This window comes from Heteronotia binoei, chromosome 4, assembly GCF_032191835.1.
Source record: "Heteronotia binoei isolate CCM8104 ecotype False Entrance Well chromosome 4, APGP_CSIRO_Hbin_v1, whole genome shotgun sequence".
Taxonomy (NCBI): Eukaryota; Metazoa; Chordata; class Lepidosauria; order Squamata; family Gekkonidae; genus Heteronotia; species Heteronotia binoei.
The window spans coordinates 147,967,435-147,987,034 of record NC_083226.1 but is presented as its reverse complement, the minus strand read 5'-3'; the positions used below and the strand labels follow the sequence as shown (position 1 = coordinate 147,987,034).

Genomic DNA, 19,600 nt, shown 5'->3' with positions numbered 1-19,600 from the left:
TGTGGGGTGGAACACAAAGCAGCAACCATGAGTGTTCTCTTTGTCTTCTCCTTCTCTGCTGCCATTCTATTCCTTGGAATGCACAGAGGTAAGTGTTGCCTCAGACTGAGGTATTTTTCTCACTGCCTACCACATAGTGTCTGAAGTACAGTGTGATAGAATGATGAAATGACTGGGCAACCCAAGCTATTTAGAGGTTTTTTTTCTATTAAGCTTCATCTATTGCACATTTATCCTGACTTTTCTTCAAGAAGCTCAGAGTGGCAGACATGGAGTTATTCCATTCCACCTCACAAGAAAGGAAAGCTAGGCATGTGAAGCAGAGAGATACTGACTTGCATCTGATTACCAGATAGGTAACATACATGAAGAGGAATTTGAACCCTGCAGCTGAGCTACAATACTCTGTCCGCAGTACAATACTCCTGCAGATATAAGCTTTTCTGCATTTTCATATTTGTGCCTTGTGTGTCCCTATTGATTCATGGGTTTTTGCTTCCTCTAGTGGTCAATTCAATATTACATCAGTTCACATCTGGCATAAAAACCTGCAGTTTAAATCCACTGAGAGATATGCCAGACATACCAAACCATAATATCAAATTGACCATTACAAGAAGCAACATGTGTAAAAGGGGGGAGGGGGAGAGGGAGAAAGCAATAGGGACATCCAAGCAATGAAAATGAAAATGCAAGAACCCATAGTTGTGTTTGTATTTTTGCTCTATGTAGAATATGTGGAATAACAAAACTAATTAATTATCTTCAAAAATAAATTTAAACCAGACCAAGGGGTGGGAATAAAAATGCAGCCACAAAACAGCAGGTATAAGTACTTTCACACACTTGTGCCGTTTTATTAGAGCTGCATCAGAGAAAATTGAGATATTCCCCTCCATGTGTGGGTGTATTTCATCTATGCAATGCAGCGCCGCACTCCATCACCACCACCCCCCATCAGAGAGCAACAAGCTGCGCTGAGGCTGGGCCCTACTGGCTTTGATGCGACCGGTGTGCCATCTAATGCTTTGAAGTGTGCATGGGAGAAGGCTTCACTCCCCTTCACTTCCAGTTCCAAGAAGGAGGGGGGGAGAAGCCTTCTCCCACGCATGCTTCAAAGCATTAGATGACGCGCCGGCCATGTCAAAGCCAGTAGGGCCCAACCTTGGCATGGCATGCTCTGATGGGGGGTGCGACTGAGCGCAGCGCTGCATTACAGTGCCAGGGAAGGAGGGGGTGGGGGGGCTGAGCCTCCTTGTGTGGGGGCAACAGAGCGCAGTGCTGCATTGTGGTGCTAACAGGGCCAGTGGGGGACAGCGGGCAGGAAGGCTGCCTGGGGCACTATGCACATTCATTCACATCCTTGCTGTCTTCTCACCCACCCCTAACCATTAGCATTCACTCACTCCCCCACCCTTGCTGTCTTCCCACCCACCTCACAGCTAAACGAGATACTAGTTCCCCGCCCCACATGTGTGTGTGTCCCCCTGTCTGTGGTGGCTCAAACTCCTGAAAGAGGCCCAGAATGAAGATAAGAAAAATTATGGGGGGGGGGGGGCATGATGACAGTCACACAGATGCTGAAGCTCAGCATTCCTTTTGTTTGCAGTGCATTTTTGCCACCTTTTCCTGTCATATTCAGCCTTGTGGTGCTTAGCATCAACATGAGCTTGTGGCATGATCTGGGGTGTTTTGCCTGGCTTGGTTGTGTTATGGTATACCATAGAACATACGCCTCAAGGTGGCTGTTTTCTGTATGGGAATTGATTTGACTTCAGCTTTCCATCTTCTCCCCTCTGCCTGCAACCTCTACAGTCTTTCTCCACAGTGGAGATCAAAGCAGGAGGGAAGCGACCTCAGTAGAGTATAATGACACAGAGTCCACTCTGCAAAGCAGCCATTTTCTCCAGGGGAAGTGATCTCTGCCATCTGGAGAGCAGTTGAAATTCTGAGTAATTTCCAGCCCTCACCTGGAGATTAGCAACCCAAAAAAGAATACACGGATGAGATGGCAAGGTTCCATGAGAAACCAGCATCAAACCTCTAAATATAATAAACTGAAATAAACAATTCTTATCAGAAATAATGAAACCGATTTACAAAAAGAATTCAGAATATATATTGTAAATCACCAGGAATGTAAATGATGAGTCCAAATCCTATTTCACAAGAGTAAGTCCAAAATATCATGCAGAATATATCTTCAAATTCTCTTTATAAAGTTCAGGTAGTCAATTTCAGTTCTCCAGATGTGCAGCATAGCACAATTGTCTTGGTGCGCAGCTGTGAACAAACTGATCCTTAATGCGATGAGGTGGAACTCCAGTTTCTTCATTTCACAAGAGCTTTGTCCAGCTTCACATTCATATAGTTTATAGCAAGAATGCTTCAAAGTACAATCAACTCTCTGGTGCACAAGCAGAAACGTGTGTTGGGAGGCCGTCTGTGTAAGCCGTTGGTGGGGCAGCAGAGGTCTGTTGCCAGCGGTGACCATGATGTGAGGCTGCAGTAGAGTGGCAGTCCTTTCTGAGGTCTGTTGACAGAGAGGACACAGAGAAGCATCGGAGATGTGTCTGTCTCTGAGGCAAGACTGTTTTGGTAGTTTGTTCAACATTCCTGGGCCTGCAATAGACAGGAGCAAGGGTGTCAGCCAATGGGAGGCCAGAGATGCTGACTGAGCCATGATGGGCCAATGGTTTGTAGAGTGCGTGGAATGCACCCCTAAGCCAATGGGAGAGCTCCATTTGGCCACCACCATAGGGGAATTATGATCTATGCTGCTTTGCTGTTGCTTAAAAAAAAACTTTAAAAGGGTTTAAAAAGCTGATCAAAAGTTCTCTAAAAGGAATATTTCAGAGGGTAGCTGTACAGTGCACCCCAAATCTTGTTCATCTCTCTTCTACTACTGGACTCTAATTAACTCTTCTAAGTATTTTCAAAGATCTCCACAGGGCTTGAGCAAGCTAAAATTTCTCCAGGTGACACTCTATATTCAGATGTTTTGTTTTTACTGTAGCTGCTTCTGAAAATGACATTCAAAATATCAGGGTTCCACTTAGGTCTTCATACATTTTTCCTCTCAAGAGTCTACTAGAGTTTCTCTAGTAAAAGGCAATCTGAAGAGAAACCAGAGTATCAGAGTCTACCAGTTTTCCATGGGAAGCCACTGGTTTGGGAAACCACACAGTTTGAGAATGCTGCTGGGGACAGTGGTCACCTTAGAAAACTGGGTGGCTGTCATGGTCCAGAATGCTTTAGCTGGCTTCAGCTGTGTTCTTTCCTGGGCCAGTCAGATCTAGCTATGGTGATCCACGCCTTAGAAACATAACATTGGACTACTGCAATGCCCTTTCCTTGGGGCTGCTCTTGAAGAGTGTTCAGAAGGTAGTGCAGGACGCTGAGGCTAAACTGCTTGGCTGGGGGCAGCTATTAGGAATATATGACCCCAATATTACAGCATTACATGGGCTCCTGATCTTCTCCTGAGCCAATTCAAGGTGCCCTTTAAAGCCCTATGTGACTTGGAACCAGAGTATCTTCTCCCATACTTTCCTGTCTGGCAATTAATATCACAGGCAATACTCCATCTATGCTGTGGAGTCTTGTGAGCAAAAACTCTGCTTTGTGAGCTGCTGGCATTAAAGTTGTGAGCTACTGCATAGATTAGTTTGCTCTGGGGACATTTTTTCTGAACTAAGACAAATATGTGTCAGCTGGAGGCTAAAAAACTGTGAGCTAGCTCACACTAACTGAGCTTAAAGGGAACACTGATCATAGGGGAGATGCCCTCCTGACTGCCCCACCAATTCAAGATGCTCATTTGATGGGGCACATGAATGATGCCCTTTTCTGTGGCAGCACCACAATTACAGGACAACCCAGGGAGGTGTGCCTGGCACACTTACTGTCTGTCTTTGTCACGTGTAGAGCCTGTCCAGATGTTGTATGTTAAGCAATGACTCATACACGGGAGGGTCCAACAAGGATTGTTTAATAGAACATGTTTTGCAAAGCATGGGGAGCCCGGATAGATTAGCTTCCACCCGTCGACTCCGCCTTCTGTGTCACAGCACAGTCCTTATATACCTAAGTCTAACCCCCTGTGGAACTCACTGATTGGTGGATTTCCTCACAATCTTGCCTAGCACCAACGTGCGCAGGTTTTAAAAGTATAACACTCCTAATCTTCCCCCTCCCCTCTTCTCCTTCTAACCATTGTTACTGTTACTTTTTCTTAGTTTCTATAGCAACCATACATGCTTACAGAACTAGAGTTTAAACAACAGTGCTCCCCCTTTCATCTTCAGGAAGCAGTTGAAAGTTTTATTTAAGCCTGCATGTGATTGATTTAGCTTTTATTATTGGCAGACCTAATTGGAGTTTTTGAATTGCCATTTTATGGGGGCTTTGTGATTGCTTATGATTTTATTGTGCTTTCATAATGTTTTATTTGTATTTTCCTTGCTGCCTATACCATCTGCTATCCTTCCCCATAGTGATCCATCATCTGAACTATTATATCTGGGCCACTGATTATACTCCAGCCTGCACTATGAGCCCGCCCGCCTTTGTTATACAGTACTGTCTTGTGTTGTTATTTTAATTGCATTTTATTGGTTTTATTGTATTTGACTGGTTTTACTTGGATGTAATCTGCCCTGGGCCTGCCTGGGAAAGGGCGGAATATAAATTTACCACAATAAATTAAAAAAATAAAAATAAAATATTGTGCACTGTCTTGATCTGCTCAAAGGAGAATAGCAGCTAACAAATGTTTCTAATGAATAAATAAAATGAATGAAAACCTACATGGCTGGAGACTAGAGTATCTGAAGGCCAATCTTCTCCTATATGTTCCTGCCCAGGAATTAAAATCAAAGGGAGAGACCCTCCTGACATCAATCAAAGATGTCCATTTGATGGGAAGAGCAGGCCTTTTTCATGACAGCCCCATGATTATGGGACAAGGGGCACCTGGCCCCCTTTAGGAGGCAAATGGAGACTGTTTCTTTAGGACTGCAATTAATTAAAGCAGTCCTAAACTGTGATTTAAAATTTTAGTTGAATGTTTTTAAATTTTCAGTGTATTTTTTATATTATAAGCCACCTTGAGCTCTAGAGGAAGAAAGGCAACTAAAAAAAATTAATTAATGCTGCCCACAACACATCCCTGCCACTGTCACCAGCTGCACCCCTGCTCCTCTCCCTTTCTGTCTTGTGTTTGCAGAAACTCCCAGGCTGTGGGTGATCACACCACGATCCCTCACAGCTCTGAAATGGCTCCTTCGCTTTCACTTTTGCTTTCAAGCCTTTCTGTAATGACACAGCACAGCTTAGCAAGGAAGGGGGGAAAAACTTTAAAGAGTTACAAGGAAAGAACAGGATGCAGCAGTGAGCTTCCTGAAACCATTTAGAAAGCAGAGCTTAGCTCCGTTAAAAGTAAAAGGTAGTTCCCTGTGCGAGCACCAACTCCTTATCAACCCATGGGGTGATGTCACATCATAACATTTTTCTTAGCAGAATTTTTATAGTGTGGTTTGCCACTGCCTTCCCCAAGCTCCATGAAAGCCCTCCCTTAATGGTGACAGAGAAAATCTCCACATGGATCTCCTCTGCAGCCAGTCTGGAGCTTCCCCTTTAAACTGGGGAGAAACAGGTTTCCATTTTTAAAAAGAAAAGAAAAGAAAAAAGAAACCTCCAGGACGGCTCCTTAGAATCAGCATAACATCACGTGGATTTTCCCCTTGCATCCAGAGGTTTCTTGTTTTCCATACCAAAGAAAATGCCTGTGAGGATGCAGTCAATCACCCTTTGGCCATGTGTCCCACAAAACATGCTGCAACTTCTGGTTCTATGGTACCTGACAGACTTATGAGGAAAGAACATTTAAACACTGTTACAGCCACATATGCCCCTGACCACTTCTGCAGTCTTCATTTTGTTCCAAAACCCAGAATGTTGAACTTAGCCTTAGAAGAATCTAGTGACATTCCAGTTTTCAATACAACTGAAAGGCTTGGAGTAGGTGTGCTTTTTTAAACATTGTCCATTTACATTCCCTGCACTGGAACTGACTGATTAACCTGCAGCCCAGAGTATATGAAGCAACTTGATTCACTTGCATTATTTCTGCTTCAGGTCACTGTGGAGAAATCGTGAGAGGGAGACTGTCAATTCCACATTCAAGACCCTACATGGCAGCCATAGTTAAAGGAAATGCTATCCACTGTGGAGGAACTTTGATCCAAAAAAACTGGGTGCTAACAGCAGCTCATTGTCACATGTAAGTTTGCAAACATATTTCTATTTTTTACATAGGCTACATTCACATGAGCAATTTAGCTTGACACAGCCACCCCACCCCCCACCCCCAGATTTAAAAAGTGAGTTTACATGTGCACATCCAGGCATCAAGCTGCAAGTGATCCACCTCATATTCCTACAGCTGTACTCAGCTTTTAAAAGCCACTAGGAAGCACTGCTGAAGCGCCTGAATGGCGCATTTCTGGGCTGTCTGAACAGCTGGAGCACACCATGCAAGCGCCTTCCAAGAGCATGAGCATTGTGACCACTCCTCCAGGGCACATGCAGCCCATGCCTCTCTCAGCAGCCAGGCATGTGCCATCTGCTCATGGCAGAGCACCTCAGACTGTGCCAGGTTTTTTTGAGAGGCTACTGCCGTGAGGTGCCTATCTGAATCCAGACATAATTCACTATGGGTTTGGAGCGATATTTTGGGCTTTTAAACGGGGGGCGGGTTGGGATAGTAGGAATGAGAAGGGGAGAAGCAAAGATAGTAGGGGGGGTGCGGCAATGACAAATGGGCTGTGGCTCAGTGGCAGAATATCTGGTTTGTCAGCAACTCTACATCAGGAAGTAAGAGATGTAAAATACCTGCCTTTGAGAATCTGGAGAGCAGTTGCTGGTAAAATCAGATCAAATTGACTGAGACACACAAGGCCCTGCAAAGCCATGACAGCAGTTAGAGGTAGGATACAGCATGATTAGGAAGAAGGATGATCAGGCTGGAAGTTACATGCCATCACTGTTGGGGATGCGGAAGCTGGCTGGCCAGTTGTGGAGTTTAAAGACTAGGTGTGGGAGAAGCAGGGAGTAAGGAGCCTGTAGGAGTCACAGAAGGAGATGTGACTGAAGAGTTAGCAGAAGGAGGAGCATTCAGTAGGAGAGATCCAGAGAGCTTAGCTGTAGAGAACTAGCACTGGAGGCATCACAAGGAGGCCCAGCAGGATGCTCATGAGTTACCTAGTGACAAGGAGAGTCCAGCAGACAAAGGAAAGAACAAGAGGACTGAAAAGGGAAACTGGCTGAGTAGAAGACAAGAAAGGACTAGGGCAGAATGGACTGATGAAAACACTGGGAGAGAGAAGCATGAATGGGGGGGGGGGGGTAGGCCTGCTGTAAAGGAAGGTGAGGAAGCTCTACATGTACTAGGCTGAGGAGGAACCTGGGAGGGGGTTCTTCAGATTTGCCAATGTCACACTGACCTTAACAGGCTAAAGTTCTAGCACAATACAAGGCAGCTTCCTGTGTGCGTCTTGGAAGAGAGGCTGGTGATTCTGCCTCCCTTTTAAATCTTCATGGTTCCTCATGGTTCCTCTGTGACTTACTGCTGAATGCATTAATTGCCTGCACTTGCACTGAAAAGCTTTTATGTCTGAGTTGATCATGCCTGTGATCTACACTGTGAAATCAGGGATGGCCCTTTCAACAGAGAACTCATTGCTTTATGCTGCATGCCTGAGATTATGAGCTTAACAGCAGCAGAAGTATGGCAGGTGAGGAATGTAATTGCTTTGGTGATGACTGTGATCATTTGATCAACGCTGCAACTCTTTGGAGAGTTAACCACTCTAAGTCTATTGAATTCAATGGGTTTAGACAGGAATGGTTCAGACAGGAAATGTTTTAAATAAATAAACATGCAAATTCTCTTCTGGTTGCATCCGAAACTCAATGTCTCTCTGCAACCTCTTCACCAGCATTGCCACCAGGGGATGGAGCTGGATGCCAGCTTGATCTAGCTTACAACAGGAGGCCATCAGCTCCTGGAGAATGTGGGCTAAGGGAGTGACTACCTGACCCAGGCTGGCTGTGCTGAAGCATCATACCTCAATAAAGTCCTTAAAAAGGCCTCTAGATGAGCACTGTCTGGGAGAGTCAGCCTCTTGTTGTGCCTAAGTGGTCTCTCCCCCTGCCTCCATGGCACAGTTGCCACTGACCTGGATTTAGAAGAGTACCTCCAGTAACACTCTCCACACCCTCCCTTCTCAATGGAGCATAGGGAAAACAGGGAAGAGGGAACAGCAATGGGATGTCACTTTCTGAACTGAAACAGAGGACAGAGTGTGAAGTCAGGACACTCTAGGAAGTTTAAGATTCCTGGCTTCATATTCTGTCCCAAAACAGGAAGTGGTGTCATAATGCCTCAGAAATGTCCAAATCTCTGTAGTTTTTACATAAAGATCTGAAAAATTCCTAAAGTATCCTGATATCACTTCCTGTTCAAACCATAGAGACTGGAAATTTCTACAGTGTTGTGACAGTGATATTACCAGCGGTTGCCAGACAATGGATGCCAACTTAGTCCACAGCCACATCATATAGGGCATTCCTCTGCTCTACCAGATGCTCATGCATAGTGTAGGTAGAGTTCCAGTAGGTGGTCACTTAACTGATCAGGTGATGCTCTGGCATACTGACTAGCACTTGCCACTCATGCAGCAACTAGGTGGACTTCATAATAATAATAATAATAATTTTTATTTATATCCCGCCCTCCCCGCCTAGGCAGGCTCAGGGCGGCTAACAACATTCAGATAAAATATTATACAATATATACAATAATTTAAAACAGCATTAAAAGTTATACAATATTTTAAATCGATGTCTTAAAAAGCCATTCCAGTTTATATAATTTGACAGCAGCAGTGATGTTCCTGGCGCTATTCTGTCCATTTACATAATGGCAAAAATCATTATATAGAATCACTTTGATGGTTCATCAGTTCGGCCATCCTCAGTCAGCAGTCTGCGAAGGCCTGCCTAAAAAGGATGGTCTTGCAGGCCCTGCGGAATTGGTCCAGGCTCCGCAGGGCCCGCACCTCTTCCAGGAGCTGGTTCCACAGGCACGGAGCCGCAACGGAGAAGGCCCGTGCGCGGGTGTTCTGCAATTTCGCCTCCTTTGGCCCAGGGATAGTCAGCTTGTTCTTCCCTGCTGACCTCAGTGCTCTCTGGGGCTCGTATGGGGAGAGACGGTCCTTCAGGTAGGCAGGTCCTTGGCCATATAGGGCTTTAAAGGTAATGACCAGCACTTTGTAGCGAACCCGGTATGTAACTGGCAGCCAGTGCAGTTCGCACAGCCTTGGCTGTATATGCTCCCATTTCGGGAGTCCTAGTAACAGCCTGGCCACTGCGTTCTGCACTAGCTGCAGCTTCCGGATTCGACACAAAGGCAGCCTCATGTAGAGAGCATTACAGTAGTCCAATCTTGAGGTGACTGTCGCATGGATCACTGTTGCCAGGTCCCGGCGCTCCAGGAAAGGGGCCAGCTGCCTTGCCCGCTTCAGATGAAAAAACGCTGACTTGGCAGTGGCGGCTACCTGGGCCTCCATCGATAGTGAAGGCTCCAGTAGAACTCCCAGGCTCCTGACCTGGCGCGCCGCTTTCAGCAGCGCACCGTCAAAAACCAGGAGAGGTATTTCCCTTCCCAGAGCGCCGCAGCCCACGCAAAGGACCTCTGTCTTCATCGGGTTCAGCTTCAGCTCACTCAGCCTAAGCCAAGTTGCCACGGCCTGTAGTGCCCGGTCCAAGTTCCCTGGGACGCAGTCAGGTCGGCCATCCATTAGCAGATAGAGCTGGGTGTCATCTGCATATTGATGACAACCAAGCCCAAACCTCCGGGCAATCTGGGCAAGGGGGCACATGTAGATGTTAAATAATATCGGAGAGAGAACTGCTCCCTGAGGCACCCCACAATCTAGTGTGCGCCTCCGGGAGAGCTCACCCCCGATTGCCCCCCTTTGTCCCCGTCCTTTGAGGAAGGAGGAAAGCCATTGTAAGGCCAGCCCCCTAACCCCTATGTCGGCGAGGCGGCGGGTCAGTAGCTGATGGTCGACCGTGTCGAAAGCCACTGAGAGGTCTAACAACATCAGCACCGCCACGCCACCTCGATCCAGTTGCCGTTGGAGGCCATGCTGCATGAGATGTGACAAATGCTATTCCTGACACAACATCCGATATTTTCCACTATTATTGGGAATGGATAACTCAGAATCAGAAATTATCCAGCCATCTGCAAACTTTATTGGATCAGAAATATTTGATTGTGCTCCTCAAATAGGAATAACTCTGCGTGAGATTCCATTGTAAACCACTTAGGTAAATATGCAAGGTTGTGTCTATTCGTACCAGAGCTGGTGCAGATGTTTTATCCACCAGCAAAGGCCCACAGGCAAACTACTCATGTGATTATTTGATACAGACACACATGAAAGATACCAGCAATTATTTCCATCATTTTAAAAGCTGTGAGCTGCATTTTTCTAATCACAGAAAATCTAAGTAAACCTTTTGCATGTCCCTTCTTCTGGCATTAGTTTTAACATGCAAACATGAGGAGAAAATGTATTTTAAAGTAACAATATAAGACATGGAGGCAAAATACACAATACACCTGACATGTGCCAGGTCATGGGTGCGGAATCAGACTTGCTGTCAGGTGTACATTTCTGGAACTCATCTTAAACACTCATTTGCTTGGTGCTGCAAGGGATCACTGTAAGGAGAGAGAAGGAGTTTCTGTTTTCCCTCCCAGCCTGCTTTTGCCAGTGGAAACAGCAAGGGGGGGGGGGGCTTTTGTCCCTTTTTTCTGGTTTCATATGTCCTTCCTTGGGTACAGGGATGCAGAGAAAAAGGGCAAAAAGCCCCACACACACACACACCATTTCTGCTGGTGGGAGTGGGATGGAAGGGAAAGTAAAGAAATTACATATGAAGCAGCTGTATACTGAATCAGACTCTTGGCTCAACAGGTTCAGTCTTGTCTGTTCAGACTGGCAGCAGCTCCACAGAGTCTCAGGCAAAGGTCTTTCACATCACCTCCTACCTGATCCTTTTAACTGCAGATGTTGGGACTGAACCCAGGGTGTCCTGCATGACAAGTGGATGCTCTACCACTGAGCCCCTCCATGGGCTACAGCCCCTTCACTGCACTATCAGGCTTACTACATATGTGCAGTAAAAAAAAAAAAAAGATTCAGACCAAGAACAGCAAAACTCAAAATGCTACAAAACAATGTGCTACTGCAGGAAACTTGTCACAAACAAAATATATAATTACAAATAATAAATGCACTTTGGACAATACATGTTTATTCTTTAAATGTACCTATTTTTATCTTTCCAGAAATATTGGAGACAAAGTTATCCTTGGTGCTCATTCGCTATCTAAATATGAGAAACAAAAGCAGGTGTTTCAAGTTACCAGAGTGATTCGTCACAGATATTATATCCCCAAAACACTTGAAAATGACATTATGCTTTTGAAGGTACATTTTAGAACTGAACATGAATGTCTGGGAGAGGGATATGAAATCCTGGGCTGGATCTAACCAATTTTTTTTCTGGGGGGAAAGGGAAAAGGTGGACCTCTCAGACTACCCAAAGAAAGCAAAGCTTTCTTGCATGGAAAAGAGCATGTGGGGTAGAGGCTGAAATAAGAAGAACTGGGAAAGACAGAGAGAAAAAATTGTCTGTATCCCACCTGTTATGTATTTCTCATCAGGTGAATTGGATGCTTTTTCACTTAAAAGCCTATGAGAGAGAACTTAATTCAAATGTGATTGAATAGTACAAACCCTGAGTGCAAAAAGCTTCCAGAGCTGAATAGTATGGGCCTAAATGAACATTTACTTTTCTTTTCCATAAAATGTACTCTTCTACTAGTTGTCAAAAACTGGATTAAAGATGAGACCCTGAATAATATCACCAGATTACTTTTTGATAATCCCTAAAAGCAGGGAGACAAAAAAGTGAAATCAAACTTTCATTTAAAACTATTACTTGCCATACAATATGTACTTTGATCATTTTAGTATATATTTTCACAGTAATGGTAGGGTGAACTTTTTTGTGCCTTTCATCTTTTCTGTCTTGCTAATTTTCTTTTTAAAAATCACCTCAGTAAAAGATTTAAAAGTTTTTACAAGAATGTCACAACAGAGTCGCATCTATGTTGCGCTGGAATCTTTGCAAGAAGTATAGCTTACCTTCAATCAGAAATTAATGGGAGCACAAACTAGACAAGATCATGGAAAATGATTAAATAGATTCTTTGAGACTTCCAACTGCAAATAAACACCTGGAGCATAACACCCCTGATACCGCAATTGTAGAAAAAACAAGAGATTGTGTTATCATCATCAGCATTGCAATCCCAGAAGACAGCAGTATAGAAAAGAAAGAAAAGGAGAAAACCACACAATACCAAGACCTACAGATAGAGTTAAAGTGCCTATGGGAAAAAGAAGGTTACTATGGTGCTAGTTGTCAGTGGAGTACTTGGAGAAGTGCCTAGAGGGCTCAAAAAACAACTGAACATTCTGGGCATTGAGCAAATAACACCAGCTCAGCTTCAGAAGACAGTGTTGCTTAGAACAGCAAGAATCCTGTGAAGAGACATCTGCAGTTCCCAAAAATTTGGCTAGATCACAAAGTGCAGAACATCATCTACAAATCAAATATCTGATTGTGACAATTTTTCTTCTTCTTCATAAAATACATCTGTCTGTGGCAGACATAACTCATCAGAAAATGAAGCTAAGAGTCTCACACTAGCACTAGGATGGTCATGGGTGTTGTAGTACCAGGAATGAAGGGAATAAACCATGCTGGACCAGATTATCACCAGAACTAACCTCTTCCCACCCCCAGTGCTGTTTCCAATGGAAGTTAACTTTGTCTGTGTGTGGAAGGCATTACTCATCACAAATAAAGCTAGGAGTCTCAGACTTCGCCAAGTTTCAGGATGATTATAGGGTATGCAATGTCAAAAATAAAGGGAACTGGAACTTCCTGGCCAGATTAGCTTCAGAATGGTTTACCCACAAAAGGCCAGGAAGGATGAGGCACCACAGAAAAACAGGGTGGAATAGGGTTGCCAAATCCAATTCAAGAAATATCTGGGGACTTTGGGGGCGAAGCCAGGAGACATTGGGGGTGGAGCCAGGAACAAGGGTGTGACAAGCATAACTGAACTCCAAGGGAGTTCTGGCCATCACATTTAAAGGGACAGCGCACCTTTTAAAATGCCTTTCTTCCATAGGAAATAATGAAGGATATGGGCACCATCTTTTGGGGCTCATAGAATTGGACCCCCTGGTCCAATCGTTTTGAAACTTGGGGGGTATTTTGGGGAGAGGCACTAGATGCTATACTAAAAATATGGTGTCTCTACCTCAAGACATAGCCCCCCAGAGCCCCCAATACCTGCGGATCAATTCCCCATTATTTCCTATGGGAATCGTTCTCCATAGGGAATGATAGAGTGCCCAGTAGACATTTCCCTTCCCCCCACACTTTCTAAAGCGAGGGGAGGGCCTCCAAACCAGGGAATCCCCTGCCCCCTCCCTCTCTCACACACACAAATACTTACTGGGTCTTGTTCCTGCAGAACTTTACTTGATCTGAAAACGAAAGCAAAACAAAGGGAGGGGCCGTTCTCCAAAGCCCTTCCTGTTTCCTGCTCAGCCTTAAAGGCACATATTTTAAAAACGGACCTGCAGGAGCTCTAAAACTACATAGTGATTGTGGGGGGGGGGGCTTCCCCCGCCAGCCAGCTGGCTAGGGGCGGGGAAAAGCCTGTAAAAATGGGGGATCCCCTGCTGGGACCTGGGGATTGGGAAGCCTAGGGTGGAAAATACCCCGCTGTAACTACCTCTAACGTGGTAGTTAGAGGGTCTGACTTGGATCAAAGAGACTTAGAGGGTCTGACTTGGATCAAAGAGACTCAGGTTCAAATCTCCAGCCTGCCACAGAAACTTGCTGGGTGACACTGAGTCAGTCACATCCTCTTAGTCTAATGTCCCCCACAGGGTCATTGTGAGGATAAAATAGAGAACAGGAGAAATTTTTAGCTACTTTGGGTCCCCCTTGCAGAAAATGGCCACAAAGACAAGGAACATGGGAAATATAGTTTTAACAACTAACCTGACATATCAGAGCCTGTGGAATGTATAAATTAGAATGTCTTTCTATGATATAAGAGACCCAGGTTTAAATCCACAATTTGCCACTGAAGCTTCCTGGGTGACCCTGGGCCAGTCACACCCTCTCAATCTAACCTACTTCACAGGGTCGTTGTTATGAGGATAAAATGGAGGGGAGGAGGATACTTTGGGTCCCCACTGGGGAGAAAGGTTTGTCATAATTATAATTTGGGGTACAGTGATCTTCGTTGCTGTTTCTTCATCTGATATTTCTGCACCTCTTCTGGCAGGAGGCTGAACTACAAATTCAATATTCAAACTACCATTAAATATTGCAAGTGAAGTAAGTTAACTATGGGATTTAATGAGCACAGTGAGCGGGCACACCTCTAGTGCCTCATATATTAGTACTTTGTGTGTATCTATTGTGTTATTGATGTACATTGCCCAGAGTCTGGTGCCAGCTGGGATGGGACAAGTCATTAAATTGAAATAATAGCAACAACCCCTAGCAATGGTAATAAAATAAAGCAAAGTGCAAATGCTTTGGCTTCAAAGAGAAAGCCAGCAATTAAAGCTCTTTTCCTGTGCAAATCACTACCAGCTCCAGGAAAAGAAGTGCTAACAATTTACTCAGAAATACCCCACTCACTGTGAGTATACCAAACATAGCAAATTAAGAAGCCATTAGTCAGAGCGGACTGTAAAACAGAAGAGAGTGAAGGAGCAATGTCCTGCACAGTGTTTTGCGAGTTTAAAGAGAGAGAGAGAATGGCAGTCATTCTCAAGCAGAGATAACACCCTTCTAAGCCCATTGAAGTCAACAGGCTTAGAAGGGAGCAAGTCCTTTCAGGACTGTGCTGTGAATCAGGTCTGTTCCAGACTGTGTAGAACAGCTAGCCTAGAACAACCAATATCTGGAACTGCCATTTGTTTATAAACAACTATTTTTCATTCTTATTTCTTCAGCTTAATAAATGTGCAACGATCACTAGAAGTGTGAGAACCATTCAGCTTCCCAGAACTAATAAAGATGTCAGACCAGGCACACACTGTCTAGCAGCCGGATGGGGAAGAACAGAGTCAGAGTGGCCGTCTGATGTGCTGCAGGAAATTAATGTCACTATTGTGGACAGACGCAAGTGCAACTATAACCATCGAATAACAACTAATAAACTGTGTGCTATTGTCAGGAACTTAAATGGAGGCGTCTGTAGAGTAAGTCTATTAGTTTACCAATGTAGGTTTAAGATAAGGCTTAGCTTTAACCAGTTAAAGTACTTTTACAGAGATTTCAATGGGCTTATGCTGGAGTAACCTTACATAGAATTATACTCACTAATCAGTCAACTTTGTTCTATTGCTTCAGACCAAGGCAGCTGCCCACCTGGATCAGTCAATCATGAATTGGTTAGTCACTGCCATGATCTATTGACATGATTTACTAGCTCCTCCAAATTACCAGCTTTTATTTATACAATAAGTGTCTTTCCCTTTTCTTTTCATTGACACATCTCCTCTATAAAAAGGGTGTTAGATTTGGACTCAGTTCTAGACCAACATTTCCACAAAAACAAGGATTTCTGCTCATGTGGTTCAATTTTCCCTCTGGTTCCCTCCTGTGGCAGCTTTAAATATCTCCCCAAATCCTGCTTCAGTGGGGTAGGGGAAGCCCAGGAATGGCATTTGGATGGCTTTCAGAGCTGCAATAGGTGTGGGAGAGGAAAGGTAAGGAAACCACAATGGGTGGCAATAGTTGTACCCATCAAAACACCAGTCTGAATCCAAGCGTTCCTTTGTTATAAATGAAATCTGGGAATTGAGAGGAGCAAGTAGACCATGTCAGTGGGTAATAATAATGTTATTTCCATGTAAGAATTTTTGAAAGGCCCCCAAAAGTCCTCTGGTGACACAGGAGCAAATGGTCCCAGGGGGTCCCAGGACTCCTAATGTTTAGTTTACCCAGCTATATACTAACAGTTATGTCAGACAGTCTTTGAATACTTAAAGCTGGTGGCTGGAGCTGTGAACAGGCAAGACATATCTTTCTACAAACCTTGAAAGGATTCTAGGTTTGCAGAAAAATGTGAAATTTCTCTCCTTCCTTCCCTCCTCTCCTTCTCCCCCTCTCCCCTCCCTCCCAATCCTCTTCCCTCCCTCTCTCTCCCCCTCTCTCCCTCCCTCTCCCCCCTCCCTCTTCCCCTCTTACTCTCTCCCCTATACTTGGCGGTTTAAAAATGCAAAAATGCTAAGAGGAGCTATACACTACAGATTCCCTCAGTGTCTGTTGTTAAGCAACAGCAGTATTTGAATTAAGGTTCCCAAGTCCGACTGAAGAAATATCTGGGGACTTTGGGGGTGGAGCCAGGAGACTTTGGAGGTGGAGTCAGGAACAAGGGTGTAACAAGCATGATTGAACTCCAAAGGGACTGTGCTCCTTTTAAATGCCTTCCTTCCATAGGAAATAATGGAGGATAAGGGCACCTTCTTTGGGGGCTCATAGAATTGGATCCCCTGGTTCAATCTTTATGAAACTTGGGGGGGGGGGTGTTTTGAGGAGAGGCACCAGATGCTATGCTGAAATTTTGGTGCCTCTACCTCAAAAAAAACAGCCCCTCTGGGCTCCATTGTATCCTATAGGAATCCCATTTTATCCTATAGGAATTGATCTCCATAGGGTTTAATGGAGTGCCCAGCAGCAATTTCCCTCTCCCCCTCCATGCTTTCTGATGACCCTGAAGTGGGGGGAGGGCCTCCAAGCTGCGAGAGTCCCTGCCCCCAACTGGGGACTGGCAACCCTAATTTGAATCCAGGTTTTAGTGTTAAAAGGTAGGGGGCAGGGCCCCATCCATACCTATTTTGGCCTTTGAGGGAGGGCTGATTAGACCCTGGCTTGACTAGGGTTGCCAGTTCCAAGTTGGGAAATTTCTGGAGATTTTGTGATATAGTCTGAGGAGGTCAAGGTTTGGAGAGGATACAGGCGTCAGCTGGATATAATGCCATAGAGTCCACCCTCTATAAGCTGTTCTTCTGATCTTCTCCAAGAAGGTGAACTATAGACCTTGTATATTCCAATAAAGGTAAGGAAACTGGGCTGAATGTTTTGGGAGAAGAGACTTCTGCTTGACTACGCTGATTGCATAAATTGATCCTGAGTATAGTTTACATTGGACTTCAGTACACATAAGTCAGAAACCAGAAATAGTCGATTTTGCATCACTGCTAATAGTGGATGAATGTTTGAATGCTCCCCGACCCCAAAATGACTATGCACATACAAAACTATCATGCCAGGGAGAATGCTTTATCTGAGCACTATCTGATAGCCTACTTTTAAATGTGGGGTAAATGTGGAGGAAAACAGTGTCCAGTGTCTGAATGTGTTTTCATAAAGTACAACGTTCATTTTAAGCCAGCATAGAAATGAGGTTTTGTTACTTTTTCAAATTATTTTTGACTTAACAATTTTGTAAACATCTTTTCAACTATCCAAAGTGTATTTGGTGAATCATTACAGCACTTAGACTGTCAAAGTTATGCTGTGTTTTATGCACCACTTTACTTAAAATCTTTCAGTAAATCATCAAGTGCAAGATCTTCATTTTGGGGGGTATTTGTGTGTACACCTAGAAGTCATGTCAACCCGTTGACTGACCCCTACTGAGGGCCTGGAGGATATTCTGAGAGGTGGCTGAATAAGCCTACCTCCACCTCTCAACTGGGTATTTCAAGGACAGTCTCCCATCCAAGTACTAACCACAGTTGACCCTTCTTAGCTTCAGAGATCTGATGAGATTGGGCTCACCTGGGCCACCCAGGTCAGGACAGGTGCAAGATCTTCATTTTTACTGACTTTTCTCATTGTTATAACAGTCTGATCAAAGTAGAGTGTGTTTCATCAAATGTCTTTCTTTCTTTTCCCAGGGTGACTCTGGTGGCCCTTTGATATGTGAAAGAATACAAAGAGGCATCACTTCTTATATTGCAGATAATATGAGATGTGGTGTTCTTAGGCGCAAAGCCCCAGATGTCTATACTCGCCTCACAAAGGATCACGTAGTCTGGATTAACAATATAACACGGGGATGATTTAAGATGATCGTTGCAGTTTATGCTCTGCTCTCTTAATCACTGGTTATGCAGCACCTTTTTTAAAAGCTTCTTCTTTGCTTTATGCTCATCTCTGTGCCACATCTCACAACTACATTCCATTTCCATAGATGCATGGTAAGGCCATGTGAAGTAAAGAGGGGGTCTCACTAAAGTTTAGGAGCATCCAGCATTCATTCTTATGGCTCTGAAATTCTTCCATAGCCCTTCCACAAAGGATTTCATCATAATTTAGGAAAACTTTGCGTACTAAAGATTAGATTAAAAAAATCTAATTTAAAGAAGTCATCTTGTCTGTTCTTTGGCCAACTTGTAAAGCCATTTCATTCAATGCCAGGTTTATTTCTTTTTTACCCATTTCACTGGAGTTTTAAGTTTTATTCTGTGTACTTGGAATAAGGCCCACTGTGGAGGAAAATACAGCAGGTTCTAGAAAGAGGCTCTGGGCGAGTGTCTTGCTGTCTTCCCTCCCACCCAAGTGAAGGCATTAACATCCCCCCATCTCCAGGGGAGCTGATGTCTGTCATCTGGGGAGCAGTTCTAATTCTGAGTGATTTCCAGCCCTCAGCTGGAGATTGATAAACATAACAGCTGAAATATAGGAGCACAATAAATCCCCAAATATTTTATAAACATTTTACACACTTTTTAATCTATAACATGCTCCCATGGTGATATACTCAAGCCATCAAACAGTCCATAAGAACTGACAATATTCATTCAACAGGGAACTCACTTCCACAAGCACAGATGTAGACTGAAATCTATAGAAAACAAATGGGCACACCTCCTGGTTACAGGTGGTTTTGGTACAACATTCTCAGTGTTTTATAATGACTTGAATCTTTATTTGGAGCCACAGGAGTAAATTTTACATGGATCTCTTCAACAGCCTTTATGACTGGAAAGAAGAAACAGCAAGACAAAGCATAGATCCATGACAAAGCATAGATCCATGTGCACTCAAGGACTGAAGTCAAGAATAAGCCCAGTTTCAAACACTTAGTACTGCTGGTCTATGTAGCCTCCACTCTAAGTGTCATGTCCAGGGCAACTGCCCATTTGAGGTCCAAAAACTAAAGCATCTTAACCCTTATTGATTGCCTTCTGTTCTATTGCTTGAATTACTGAAAGCCAAGAAATCTTATTGCTTGAGGTAACCTACTCAACTTGTTTCATTAATTAAAGAAATTATTTTTGTATTGAAATTTATTGTGGGGAAATTCAGTTCTAACCAAAATCTAAATCATTACAATTTAATTTTT

The 19,600-nt window shown here is 44.0% G+C and overlaps 1 protein-coding gene across 1 annotated transcript; it reads left to right on the top strand.

Moving 5' to 3' along the window:
- Positions 1-27: 27 nt before the first annotated feature.
- Positions 28-18,314, top strand: LOC132570155 (granzyme A-like). The gene is made up of 5 exons (XM_060236587.1): positions 28-88; positions 6,139-6,283; positions 11,426-11,567; positions 15,195-15,443; positions 18,150-18,314. Exons 1-5 carry the CDS (start codon positions 28-30, stop codon positions 18,312-18,314), a joined length of 762 nt encoding a protein of 253 aa, XP_060092570.1.
- Positions 18,315-19,600: the final 1,286 nt, after the last annotated feature.

Excerpts from the sequence above, each read along its gene's own strand:
- LOC132570155 (XM_060236587.1), top strand. The coding sequence starts at position 28 with ATGAGTGTTCTCTTTGTCTTCTCCTTCTCTGCTGCCATTCTATTCCTT. Across the intron at positions 6,284-11,425 it reads ACAGCAGCTCATTGTCACAT|AAATATTGGAGACAAAGTTA; the intron begins GTAAGTTTGCAA and ends TTATCTTTCCAG. Across the intron at positions 11,568-15,194 it reads ATGACATTATGCTTTTGAAG|CTTAATAAATGTGCAACGAT; the intron begins GTACATTTTAGA and ends TTATTTCTTCAG.